General features: G+C 39.3%; 1 protein-coding gene across 3 annotated transcripts in view; it reads right to left on the bottom strand.

Moving 5' to 3' along the window:
* The window catches only part of AMPH (amphiphysin), a 253826-nt gene that overhangs the window by 31011 nt on the left and 208073 nt on the right, over window positions 1-14742 (bottom strand). Inside the window, exons 16-18 of one of the 3 annotated variants that reach the window (XM_025380451.1) lie at window positions 13976-14494; window positions 11883-11915; window positions 7353-7409 (exon numbers count right to left, since the gene is read on the bottom strand). In XM_025380451.1, coding sequence (XP_025236236.1) covers window positions 7353-7409; window positions 11883-11915; window positions 13976-14494 — 609 coding nt within the window. Of the gene's footprint in view, window positions 1-2518; window positions 2645-7352; window positions 7410-11882; window positions 11916-13975; window positions 14495-14742 lie in introns of all 3 variants that reach the window. The other 2 variants (XM_025380452.1, XM_025380453.1) reach the window with 2 other exon arrangements.

Here is a 14742-nt window from a genome sequence, read left to right as displayed (position 1 = left end):
AAAAAAAAAAAAACAGAACAATCACAAACTTCATCTCAGATGAAATGCATTTTGTCAAAACCTGAACTAATAATTATGGTGACATTTCAGCAGCGAAAGGGATTACCTCAAAAGGTCATGTCAACTCAATGCTGACTAATGACAACCACAGCCAGCCTATTAATTAATGCTAGGGACACAATGGGGATTTTTGTTTTTACAATTAATATCACATATCTAGCAACCTAATAGACACTTCTCCAGAGAAATATAACCCTAATATTATGTTAGACCAGAAGGAACAAGCTATAAATCTACTTTAGGAAACAAAAATACATTTTATCTGATTCTGTTTTCCTAAGGAGAAGGGAGAATGACGGGAAGAATTGATTTCATCCAAGTATGTCCATGTTAAAAACATGGAAGGCAGCCACTACTGATGAGCATTAGGCAAACTGAATTGCTGTAAACTGTCTCCTCTTAGTTAACATTGTTACTGTTATTTTTCAGTCCATATGGAGAAATGAACTTGAATTTTTTCTCTGTGGAAAGCGTGGATCACAGTGCGAGCTCTGCACCTGCGATTCTTGCATCACCTGTGGATCTCAGGAGGTGCCTAAATCCTTCATAAGACTGTAAATTGCCTTATATTTTATAAGGAATCACAATTTTTGATTCTTTACAGTTCACCTATGAGCTTTAGGAGAAAAGGTATTTTCAGAATGAAGCATTCTTCCAAAGAGCTGCTTACCCAACATGAGGGAAGCCGGTTTGAGTGACGGTTGGTGCCTGTGCCACAGGGTGTTGAATATTTTTCATATTACCCTTAGTTTAAACAATTATCAAACATATGCATATATATTAGCTATTACATAGTAGGTACTTAATAATTCGTGGCCACTAATATTGTCCACTGGAAAACCATAAACCTGGACTCTGAAAAAAACAAAAGCCTTCTTAGATTGGTTTGTTGAAATGAGGATGGGGGTGTGGGAGGTATATGCACATGGCATTCTTAGAAGGGATCATGGAGAATCAACGTTCAGCCTGTATTGAACGCAGTAGCTCGTCTATTCTACATTTCCAATCTATCGCACAACATCCAATGCTGCCCGTGCTCAAACACATGGGCATGATGGCATTAAGCCTTACACTGAATAGTCTTGGGCATAAAATCAATGAACTAGTTTTAAAACATTGGTGAAGGTGAAGTTGGTTCTGCTGTTCAAAATAGGGATTTGATGAGAGCTTTTCAGAATTGAAACGATTTCCCTCAAAACCTAAATCAATATCTTTTTAACTCCCTGGCATCATCCACATTCCTTTAAAAATCAATTATCTTCTTAATTATAACAGTAGTGAAAAATTAAATTCTATTTTTCCCTTCCTTTGTTATTTAAATAATCTTAAAGCTAAGGTGAGTAGACAGATCACCATTGGACACCAAATGAAAAAGCACTGTCTGCATGGACTTGCTGAAATCTCCAGCGAATCTGGGAGCGGGCCTGGACACAGCACTCCCTGGTCTAAAGTCCCTGCAAGCAACGCCTCTAGGAGAGATTCAGCCCCACTTTAAGTAGTTCCATTACTATCTTGCACTATTATTTATTTTTCTACTTGATTAATAAACTGTTGATGTGACAGATGACCTACCATTTTCCCTGTAAAATGACTTAAGGCACCAACGACATGAAGTAAGCCTCATTTCTCTAGGTATCTAATTCAGGGAATGTTATTTTTGGTAATAGAGAAATTGGTTTTCCTATTTGTACAGTCTATGAAGGCTGTAGTAAATGGTACCCTGATTGAAATTGTTGGAAGACATTTTTCTTCATTTCATAAATAAATGACTTTTCACTCACCATGGGTATTTTGTACTCTACACTTTCGTGGGTATTACAATGTCCAATTCTACTTGGTACATATCAGAGCTCAGCCCACTTTGCAATGTGGTGTTCTTTATGGCTGCATGGATTAGGGTAAGAGCAGGTTTCCAGGCAGACAAATGGATCTCCAACCCAGCACAGAAACAAAACATCCTGAAGGTCCATATTATTATAAGAGTCATCAGCAGACTTAATTGTGAGCAAATGGTGAATCCTTATAGATTCATGGAGTTGTGATATGGGATTTCAACACCTCATTGGACCTTAACCAACCTACAAAACGAACACTGTAAGTAATCAATATGTACACACAATGAACAAAGTTATTATTCTGTTTGTCACATCCCTAATAAAGCTACGTCTCCAGCTGTCACAGATAGAACAAAGCATTAACAGTTCTGATTACTCGCAAGTTCTACAACCCTTCTACTGTGCTAAACCTGTGGCTATGTACAGTTTTCTTTAGATCATAAGATTAGTCATTAAAAAATGAAAGAGAATAGGAATGAAGGCTATTGGAACCTGGGAGCTACAACAGATATGGAGCATGTTTGGCCCAAGTGAGGCAAAGATGAGAGTGATGCATGGGGTCATGAGATGAGCATGGCTGTGGCAGCGAGGCAGATCGAGGGTGAGAGGGAGGTAGCGCTCACCACTGCCTCCTCCACTGGCTCCTCAGCCCGAGTGTCCATTCCAAGGTCCAGCCCAACGGCAGGTGTGACGGCAGCCAGGGGCTCCTCTGCTTTTGGCTCTGTGGGTGGAGCCTGTTCAGATTCAGCCTTGGAGTGTTTGTTTTGAGGGTTAGAGGAAAAAGATTCAACAGGTAAATAGATAACATTACAGAATACTGGACAATTAAGATTTTCTTTGTCATCCCACAGGCAACTAGCTTCATGAAATCCGTGCTGGAGAAAAGCCCCCTGTTTGACATCATAGGCTTTTAGAGAACGGAAAAGACTAGAAATAAAATCTTACTAAACTTCTGCTTTACCATCATCAAGACTGTCATTTCCCTTGAAGTCAGGCAAGACTTACCAAGTTTTACCTACCCATTTTACTTACTTGCAACATTTTGAATACCTACTTACCTATGATAGCTATAAAAGGTTCTGCTATTTTCCAGAGAGAGAGAGAGAGAGAGAGAGAGAGAGAGAATTCTAGGAGGACCCACAATTATTTGCCAGTGGGAAGGAGTAAGGAAGAAATCGCAGGGCACACAGTTCCAGGGCCTTTCAGTTTTATGAATATGCATTGCACCAAAAAAATCAAAGAGTCATTCTAATAGTCAGACTAAAATGCATTCATTTGACTCAACAGGTCACCACGATGCTAGTGTTCCACTTCCAAGGCTGGGAGGAACAGAACCAGCTACCTGGCTATTCGCTACCACAATCATAGATACTTTACTGCCTTGTAAATTCCTGTTCAGTTCCTTGTTCCCTTTCTCCCTCCAACAAAATCCTTAGTAATGCATTTACTTCATATAATAGTTGTTTAAAGAACCACAGGGCAGTATTCTCCATGTGGTTCAATTACACCCCCTGAATTGTGTAGGCGGGGTGAGGTCTTTTTGTCCCAACACAACACATAAACATCATCCTGATTTCAATTACATATATGCTAAATCAGGATTCTGGCATCTCTTAGATCAAGGCCTTTTTAGTTTTAAAATTAGCGATATCAACTAACAACAAGCCATTAAAAGCACCACAGCCAGTGCATGTCACTACAACTACTGAAAATATTCCTTCTTTTTCCATTCTTATTAATATAAATACACATACTTATCTAGCATGATTCTTTCACTAAATGGATGGCCATTAGAGGGCTCATAAGATCCTTTTCTATCATCAGAACACTTAAACTGTAAAAAAAAAGCTGAAAAGTGATTTCCCAGTGGAGTAAGAAGTCTCTAATTAATGCTGTGATTGGAGAAATCAGCAACTTCTATCCAACTCACCATAAGCAATCAAAACCCACCTCTATTTGTCCTGTACATTTATCTGAGTCAGTGCACATGGCAAGTTCCCCAGAGAAGTGATGGAAAAGTTATGCTGAGGTAATACAAAATGAATATGAAGAGCCTAGTGTTGGACAAACACACAAACTATTTGTCTTATGTCTCCCACCAAATCATTCCATTTTTATGCATGCCAGGATCACACGACCATTCTTTTCAAAGGGCATAATAAATTCAAAGGACTGGTAGACAGGTGTATAGACATTTGATTTTTTATGGGCTTTTTTAAGCTTTAAGAGGTGGCCTGACATAATTTTTAGGAAAGAATGAGATAAAATTCACACTAATATGCTCTCAGGAGTCCTTTATGGAAAAATACTTCACTTTTATTGTTCGAAAAGAATTATCTTCATAATGGAACAAGTTTTCATAACAGCAAACAGATACTGTAAGCGCTCAGGGAATGATCTTACCATTTAGGAAGTCAAGGTGATTTGCTATGACAGCCTGGTATCAAATGACCTTCACAATGAAGGATAAAAGGGCAATTTGAGAAAACACCAAGAAATCCACAAGTAGATGCTGTTCACTGCAAGCTGAGTCTATGCTACGGAAGAAGTTAGATGGAAGCCAGATGAGAAGCCAAGAGATGTTTTAAAACATGAGTCAAAGAAATATATCATCATATATTTTACAAAATGCAAAGATATCTCAAAATGCAAAAAATATTTGCATCAGAGTCTAGGTTTCTTAGAAGTCTCAAGAAATTCTGACATTTTTTATAAGGCAAGAATAAATAGCTAGGGTGATTCTATAAATGAGTCTAATTGCATTTGCTTGTTGAAATTTGACAGTGTGACTGTGGTCTAGTATCAGGAGAACATAGGATCGCTTATGTCCCCACAAGTCACAAGATGTTTCACATACGACAATAACACATGAAATTTCACAATAAGGCATTACAACTTAACCTAAATTCCAGGAGGATAGTATAACTCACTAAATGATGAGTAACAATGAAGCCTGGTTGTATATAAAATCAGCTACCTAAATTTAGAAATAGAAGCCACCTTTCTTTTCCAAGATAATGCAAAATTATAAGTGTTTTGTCAAGAAAGGGGGAAAAACTAAGATAAAATGTGAGCAACCTCTTGTGGAGAGATTCAATATAGTCCTGTGGGAATTGTGCCCTACCTTCACCTTTTTTTTCTACAAGATGTCTCCCTCGAGAGACATTGCAAATAGGTTGATCCCCTGCCACACCTATTTTGGAGTGCTGAGAATGATTTCCTATTGTTTGTTTCAGTAGCAGTCATTACACATTCAGAGAAGAGGTGCATCCTTTACAGATATTGGTGGCAGTAGATACCACAATGGTTGAACTCTGAGGACCATAAACGAATTCTTCCTTTAGAATAAAATAAGGAGTATAGCCTTGCAGCACCTTTTCTGGTATCCTTTGTGATAAGATGAAAGGTGGGTCAACACAGAGGAAAAGGAGATGGGTTGGGAGAGCAGGGGCAGAAGTCTAGTCACATCCAATGTGGCCTTGTATCCAGTTTCTCCAATCCTGAGAGAGCTAATTTAGTGAGAACTGCAGAGGGCTTTAGAGGCAGCTCTGAGCTCTGAGCAAGAGTTGCTGATTCAAAAGGGTTTAAACCTGTACTCAAAAGATGTCCTGTGGGGCTGTATGATGCAGACTGGGAGATGTACAGCTGATTATCAACTTCATCTCCTACTTCGCTCAGAATAGTCAATGAGCCAAACACTGGGAAGTTTTCTTGCTCCTGGGAAGATCGTGTACAATCAGGACTCACTGGGAGACATCGGTTCACTGTGATTTCCTAGATCAGAGGGCAGGGCCAATGTTAGCAGCATTTGCAATGCTGAACATGACAAAGCTGAGTTCCCCATGGAAAGAAGGGGCAAGATGTCTGCTTCAGAGAATACATACAAAGGGAAGAGAAAGACAAGCATGGAAGCTCCTAGGACCAGCCAGGGATGATATGGAAAGGCTCACCAAAACTTAAAAACCACTGAATTCTAGAGCTGAATGTTTTGCATCAGTGTAATAGGTGTGAGTTTAATTATAACCAATTGCCTTTCGTTTTATACTGGTATTTCTCCATTTCTCATAAACCATTCACAGTTGATAATTAAAAATTCCATTCTCCATCTCCATCACCCAGCTGGAGAATCACCAATGAACATGAAGAATGAGTTTCACTGGCTCCATGACTAACACAAGTATAATTTGTATTTGAAACATTTAAATATTTATTTGCAGGCCAGAGAGACTCTGTCTTTCAGCTGGTTGTCCAAAAGGCAAAAGCGTGACAATCTATTGACAAGGTATGAGAGACACACCTGCCTTTGAAAATACATCAAACCAGCCTTGAAGACAAACCCTCCAGAACAGAATTCCTTACTTACAAATAAAATAGTTTTTAAAAATTCATTGTATTTAATCTTAATTCCAAGTATCCAATATGAAAGGCAGAAGCTGGGATAAGGATGCACTACTCCCATGAGAAAACCATAGTGCTACAAATAACCCTCATGACCTAGTCCTCAAAGAGCCCAGATCCTCTGACGTGTAGCAATGACATGCTCAAAAGCGACATCTCTTAAGGTCTCTTCATTCATCTTTACTAGTAAGCTTTAAGCTGTTGCTAAAAATGTTTTCCATCGTAACTGCAACACTGATCTTTTAAGAATCTCCTCGGCCGGGCGCGGTGGCTCAAGCCTGTAATCCCAGCACTTTGGGAGGCCGAGGCGGGTGGATCACGAGGTCAGGAGATCGAGACTATCCTGGCTAACATGGTGAAACCCCGTCTCTACAAAAAATTAGCCGGGCACGGTGGCGGGCGCCTGTAGTCCCAGCTACTTGGGAGGCTGAGGCGGGAGAATGGCGTGAACCCGGGAGGCGGAGCTTGCAGTGAGCCGAGATCACGCCACTGCACTCCAGCCTGGGAGACACAGTGAGACTCCGTCTCAAAAAAAAAAAAAAAAAAAAGAATCTCCTCTAACACCAGGAGTAACTATTTCTATTTCTTACTCATCCCCTAACTAAGCTTTTGTCTCTCCTCTCATTTGGTATCAAATTAGGAATCACAACTCTACTATGCATTACTGCTTTCTACCTCTCACAGAGTGGAGGGATGAGATGACAAATGGGGTAGTTTCAGGTTCAAGAAACAAACAAGGATTTCTTCTGAAACGTGGATTCTTGAGGCAATTTCACTTTAAATACTGGAGCTTAAGTTATATTCATATGGAAATATACATGTCCTTGATGGATTCACTGTGTTCTGCTGGGGTTCATAATGAGGAGATTGGTTTTTGCTGGAATGACTGCCTGTGTGAATAGAAATAACTAAACGCAAAGTCACACTGAGGTTTTACAGACACGTTCTCTCCTGTCTTCTAGAAAAGCACAGGATCCAGAAACCACATTCTGGATATTAAAACTCTAGATGCAGGGATAACTAACAACTTCCCGAGAGCACAAACCCAAATCAACTTACCAAGTTGCAGATCATACTCTGGTCTGTCTGCATTGCGAATAATGAAGTATCCTGGGGCTGACAATCAAGGATAAAAATAGAAGATGTTTTTAAAAGATGTTTAAATTAGCTACCATCAATTCTCTCTCTCTCTCTCTCTCTATATATATATATATATATACACACATATATACACACACACACACACACACACACACACACACACATATATATAGACTCTAATTTTTTTTTTTTTTTTGGAGAAAGGGTCTCCTCTGTGCTCCAGGCTGGAGTATAGTGGTATGATCATGCTCACTGCATTTTCCACCTCCCTGGGCTCAGGTGATCCACCTTAACCTCCTGAGTAGCTAGAAGTACAGGTGCACATCACCACGCCTGGCTAATTTTTGTATTTTTTTTTTGTATAGACAGGGTTTCATCATGTTGCCCAAGCTGGTCTTGAATTTCTCAGCTCAAGCAATCTGCCAGCTTGGCCTCCCAGAGTACTAGGATTAGAGATGGCAGCCACCATGCCTGGCCTCAATAAATATTATTTTAAACATGTTAAAGTCCCCTTTTATTTTAAATCATTAAGTCAAAACATGCAAAAGTAAGTTTTAATATAAGTCTCTGCTAGCAGAATACTACGAGAGTCATTAAACAGAGGCCACTGGCTTCAGGGGCATCTTTAGTCCACAGCTTCTCTTCTGGCTGTTGATACCAAATCAGAAGTTAGTGGTTGAAGTTCCAAAATTCAAACTTTTTAAATGTTGTGAATTCAATCTCACTGTATTACTTAAGTGTTCCTTCTAATGGGTTATGTATGAGCCACATGTTAAAATTTCATAAAATAGGTTCATTGACCTAAACAAATCAAGCTGGAGGAAATCTAAAGGAAAATTAACCTCTAAAGGAACCTTCATCTCTCATTACATTGGTAGCCAGGCTTGCACTCTCCAAACAGGAGACCCAATTGCCTTTCCTGGGAAATCTGCTAGCTCAAGGGAAAAAACAAAATGCCTGAAGAAATGACATCCAGGGGACGCCTAACAGAAAAGATGAGTCAGTGACTTTTGGATGAAGATGGTGTTTTGAACACATGCAGTTACCTCTGTTACCTCCTGAATCCAAACTAGACAACAATAAAGGGATTTTTTTAAAGGCATAAACCTGTAAGAATGAAAAGAATGAGAAGAAAGACAGAAACAACAAAATGTTGCAATTGAAAAGCAGATGAAAGAGTAGTAACTTGGTGGATCAGAGAAATCTGTATCCTAAGGTGATGTTAGAAATGCTGAAAATCAGTCTGATTTGTTCCTTAGAACTCCCAGTGATGAAGAATTAGAAGCATAAAGAGCCACAGGAAACAGGAGTGAGGGCAGTGGTAACAACAGAATAATAGTAAAAGTCTATTACAAAGTTGTCAGACCTCAAGATATTCTTACCTACTAAGAACACCAAGCAACATCCTTGCCTACCCTAGCAGAAGACTTGAGATTAATTATACAGAGGCTGAAACAGGGTCCCTGGACTGGGGAACACACAGGCACATCAGGAAGGTAGAAGCACTGAGTATTTACATTATAAATACTGAGACCATGCACCCCTCTCTCACCAGTCTGCTCCCATTTTTTCCCCAATCACCTCCATTACACTAGTAGTCAGACCTGAACTTTGCAGACAGGAGACAAAATAAATCTTCCTTGGGAAATCTGGCCAGCCCAAACGAAAAAAAAAAAAATGCCTAAAGAATCTGACCTCAGTGGCTCTGCAACAGAAAAGATGAGCCAGAAAGCCCCGCAACAATGCCCACAGTCAATGAACTCTATCTACCTGTACAAGTTTCCAGTCAGCTTTTCAGATTCCCACTTTCAAATATGAGTATTCAGTCAAGATCACCAAACATTTGATAAGTCTCAAATACAAAAGAGAGAAATGGAATAGAAAGCAAGTGGAAGAAACAAAGACTTTGCAAAAAAAAATCAAAACTGATTATTAATATTTTAGAGATATAAAGGAGGAGAATCATTCATGACACAAGAAGAAGATGCTGTTGGAAAATAAATATGCAGTAAATAAAAAGAGTTATTGGAAATTGAAAAAATTATAGGGGTGAAAAACCTGTTAGAATAATTGGCAAACAGAGAAAGTAGAGAAAGACAACAGAGAAAAGGAAACAGCAAAGAAAAAATAATAGAATACTAGTCAGGAAGTTAACATATGAAAAAGAGAAGTGTTATGGAATGAGAGAACAAAGGAAAACAAAGATAAAGCCATGATTAATTTTTTACAATTCTCCCAAATCAAAACCCATAAATTTTGAGATTAAAAAGGCTTATACAGTGGATGAAAAGAGACTCAGACCATAGCCCATCATTGAAACATTTCAGAAACACTGAAGTAAAAAGAAGATGCTACAAAGTTCCACAGAGAAAGAGAGAAAAGGAAGATGAAAGAGGTAGGAGGAGGGAGAGAGAGAGAAAGAATGAGGAGTGGGAAGAAGGTTTCTTACAAAATATCAAGAATCAAAATTACAATTTCTTGAAGGCAACACTAGGTGGTAGGATTGAGTGGAGTGACGGCTTTAAAATTCTAAGGGAAAATGATTTACAGCTTCAAATATAATACCCAAACTAGCAGTCCATTATATTAATATTTACGTAGGACATGTTCAGATGCGTAAGGTCACAAATATTCACCTTCCGTGTACACTTTTTTCAGAAAGCTACTGGAGGTTGTGCTCCACGCAAGTGAATGATTAAACCACAAATGAGGAAACTTGCATCAGAAAACAGTGGAAGGACAGGAGAGAGAGGTGAAGGTAGCTCCCATGATCAACAGGATGGAAGAGCCAGAGAACAGCTCTGCAGCAAGTCACAGGCATAGGGTACCAGGTTCAGACCAGAGCAGCCCAGGAGGACAGATAGGCAATTTCTTCAAGAAGATGAAACTGATCGAATGTCTAATGTTTTCAGCAAAATAGGAGATTTATATAACTACAGAGTATGGGGTTGAATATGCGATAAGTACCTAGAAAACTAAGCGGATCAACCAACAGGCAAATAAATAAGACCCACAATTATTACCACAAACGAAAACAAAAAGTTGGCATGAAACAAAATGTGAACTTCATGACTTGGCTGCTAATAGCATTTTCATCACTGTTACATTACCACAGATTGCCTGGATGGCTCTGATGGAACTCTATCAGAGGAAGGGCAGGAAGCAGAAGAGGGTGTGAATTGGGTGGGTAGGAGGTGGAAAATACTTTAAGTCTTCGCCTTCCAGAGGGATAAGTCAATAGATAATACTTTAGAAATCAAAAAGCAGCACTATAAGAAACCCATGCACACATATAGGGCGGAAACAGAGAATTTGTTGAAGGAAGTGAAACTATTCACCTCTAAGAAACAGGAAATGAAGGGAGTGTATGATGGTCTGAAGTTTTAAAATAAAAGCCCTTATAAAAGTTGTTACTTTTAAAATTCTGTGCATTAATAACTCTGATAGAAATACAAACCTGAAAAGAATTAGAAATTGATGACAATGCCTATGATAACCTTTCAAAAGAATTATCTGAAGATGGAAGAGATGCATTAACATCTCTCTTTGTGTTTGTGTGTATCTGTATTTGGATGTAGGAATATCAGTGGGTTTTTATCTTTTTATAGGTAACATGGAAAAATAATGAAACCTTTAAATAGCAAATTCTATTTATGAATATATTGTGAATATGTATTTAGAGAATTCTAAGTGCTAAATTATTAGAAACTGTTCACGTCTGACATTCTGAGACAAAGCAGGCATCACAGACGAGCCTGTTTGAGGTCTCCGTTGAAGAGGTTGTCAGAACTGATCCAGGAGCCTGAGAGCCATGTGGCCAGCCTTTTACATATGTTACACCTGCCTACCTGTTGGGACATACACATACACTGTCCTAATGGGACAATTCATCTTGTGGTTTCTCTTTCACAGACTCCCAAGGAAAATACTGCCTTATTGGACACAACCAGCATATGGTTTCTGATCTTCTAACAGATCCTTCCTGGAGAACTGCTGGAGAGGCAAGGCTCTGTGCAGTAGGGTTCCTATAGGAATCTCTAGAAGGAAGCTCCTAAAACCCTCTCACATTTTCTAAAGATCCATCTCATTAGTTCAAAACAATCCTAGCTCTTCTTTAGAACAGCTGAATCCAGTGGATCTCTCAGATCAGAACAACTTCTCATTTCTGGTAGAGGAATCGGTAGAAGGTAGAAGCCCATGGTATAGCTAATCATATTAATAAAAGCTAACCTAAAGTCAGGGAGAACTTAGTGTGTGCTAGGCTGCTGGGCTAAACACTCTGCGGCATATCTCATTTAATCTTCACAATAATCATACATTGTTGCTACTATTCTGTTTCCATTACTCAGTTTGTAAGTAGTGGGGTCCAATTTTGTGCTGACATTCTTAATCATTATGCTATATTAGTGGCACAGAGAACCAAACCACGTTGAAAAAAATGTGCATCATGCTCAGCAGATGGATCTTGTAAGAAAATAGATTCCTTACCTGTGTGAATCCATTAAACGAACCACCAGAAGCCTAAACAGAAACGAAAATCAGATTGTGTTATTTCTTTCATTATCATTTTTGTAGGACCAGTAAATATCCATTAGACAAGTTGGAAAGTAAAGACTATCACAAGTTTTAAAATCATACAAAAGGTTGCTGTGCATGAAATAACTTAGGAAATGCAAAAGGCCACACCGCATGATTTTAAATAGGCTGACAAAAAAAGAAAGGTTAATTTTACAATGATTGCTGCTGCATTACTGCTTGGTGCCGACCCAAACCCACTTTCTCTATGAGAAGATGATTCCGGAAAAAGGCCATTAGGAGTTAAGTTGCTTGTTTTCAGGCCATTGATAGAATCTGGAAGAAGCTTTTCCAGTGTTTCTACAATGCATCATTTTGATGAACAGCAATTATGATATTTTACAGTTTCAGTGGGCCTGGGTTGAAACATTTCATGTGTTCTTATTGGAGCAGAACCATTTTAGGAACAGTAAATTAGTCTGTGCTGCTCTTGGTTTAGCGCATTTTTAGTTCTTGAATAGTAAAAGTGAAAGTAGGGAGAATCAACTCAGAAAATGAGATGGTAACATAGACTCTCATTAATTCCCCACACAGTCATTCTGCTTTGTGTGTGTATGTGCCTATGTTGTTTGGTTTTTTGTTGTTGTTGCTGCTGCCTTTTTTTTTTTTTTTTTTTGGTCAACCTATTTGTGTTTGGTTTGCACAGATTTCAAGAAGTACATGACAATCTGTTAAGAGAGATTAGGCCTCCTAGAAGATAGTGATGGATAATGAAGTAGGTGAGAGACATGAGGAAAAACAGAACCTACAGAAGTTTTTGGCTAGTCTATGCTACAGACCAGGGTAAGTACCTCGTCTTTGTCAGCCTCTATTTCTTGGTACAACAATCCATATCTCTGGTTAGCAATTTCATCTTCAGATAAATCTGAGTTGTTGATGTCCTGGTCTCGGGAACTAGCAGAACTCTCAGTGCTAGCATTCCGGGAGGTCCCCAAAATCAGTGGTCTTGCTATCTCCTGGCTTTGTTCCCAGCAGCTAGCAATGGCTTGTTTCCTACATACACCTGCTAGTAAGTCCACCTCCAGTTCTTCCTTGTGCTCAACTACATCTAAATGTGTCCAGCTATTATCTAAGCCTTCTGTATCTCTGATAGGCCCATGGTTAATAGAATCCAGACAATTGGCAAATCCACTTGCTTGGCCATCTGGTATACCAGAGAATCCTGTTATATCCAAATTATTCAATGCTGAATTCAAGCTTGGCTGCCAGATGTGACCTGGATCTGTTCCCCAAGAGTCTATCTCTGCAATTCTTGGCAAGTTAACAGTATGACTACAGTTCTCAGTTACTGTTCTTTCAGACCCTTCTATTAGTGAACTTTCTGCCTTACATGAACATAAATCTCTTCTGTTTGCATCACTTCCCAGAGAATAATTAAGGTCAGTCCTAGACTGAGCTTCTACTTCAAGTTTTATTGATAAAACAGCCTGATTTTTATCCCTGTCACCTACAAGAGCATTTAACACAGTCTCACACTGAGTTTCTTCAGCATCTGTACTGTCTTGTGCTGGGTAATATATCATATCATGGTTGGGAGTGTCTATTGCATTTTTCTTTATGTCTTCTCTAGTGAAATCCCATCCCTCAGGGCTGCCATCTTTAATGTTAGATACAGAGTAGGTCTGGAGAGATGGATTCAAGATATCTGGGTGATTGGCAGGTTTGGCCCCAAAGCCGCCTATCATCTCACAATTTTTGATTACCTTTTGAATTCCATCATGTAGACCTTGGTCTCTGTCACTAAGTTCTTTTGCCATATCTCCTCTTTCCATGTCCTTTTCTAATAGGTCAGTTTTCTCAAAATAATTTTCATTGGTGTTTATACTTTCCTTATACCCTGCTCTTACATCTTTTCTAGTTTCCACTTCATTAATTTTTAAGGTCTTATGCGCTTCCTTTCCTATGGTATTAAGATCTACCACTCTGTTTCCTGTCCTTTCACATGCTTTCTCTTCAAATTCCTCTGTACCTTCTAGTGTCTTGATATCAATAGCTCCAGTGTCTACCTTTTGACATGTCTCCACACCTGCCCACAGAGAATCTTCTATCTTCTGTTTCTCTTCCTCTTCATCTGACTTCACATCTTCATGACTTTCTTTGAACAGGCCAGCTGTGTCCATGGCTGGCATGTCTGAGTCAAGTGGGTCATACGGCTGCTCCATCTCCACACAAGGAGCAAAGGTAACTCCAGCCTCAGGCGCAGGCTTTGGGGGCAGTTGTTCATTTCCACCTGGAAGGGCTGGCCCCGGGGCATGCTCACCCTGTTCAGCTACAGTGGGCCAGTCAGCAGACGAAAGCAGCCTGGTGGATAATCTTATGTCTTGCTCTGCTTCGGAGAGACATGCAGAGTCTTCTCCAAACCCGCCTGAGGTAATTTCCTGGCTGACCCTGTCTGTACTAGCGTCAGGGCCCCAAGTAAATGCACCTATATCATTTTGAGATCTTTGAATTTCTTCGGCCAACCCACTGTCTGGAGTTTCCTCCATGATCAGGTTACACAAGGAAAGACTTTCTGAAGAGTCAGTCTTTAAAGTATGCAGAAGAGCAAAGGAAAAAACAAAAACAAAAACAAAAGATGAAACAGATCATGGTAAGATTTGATGAGAAACACAAAGCTCTTCAGGCAGGTAGCACCAGTAAAACCAAATTGGAAAGTGATTACATTCATTGGCTTAAGGTTTAAATCTATGACTAGCAATGACATGGGGAAACAGTTCATTCTAGAAAATATGCTATGTATGTAATGCATATCAAATACCAAAAAAATCCAGAA

The sequence above is a fragment of the Theropithecus gelada genome, chromosome 3, assembly GCF_003255815.1.
Source record: "Theropithecus gelada isolate Dixy chromosome 3, Tgel_1.0, whole genome shotgun sequence".
Classification (NCBI taxonomy): domain Eukaryota; kingdom Metazoa; phylum Chordata; class Mammalia; order Primates; family Cercopithecidae; genus Theropithecus; species Theropithecus gelada.
This window is presented reverse-complemented; position numbering and strand designations above follow the sequence as displayed.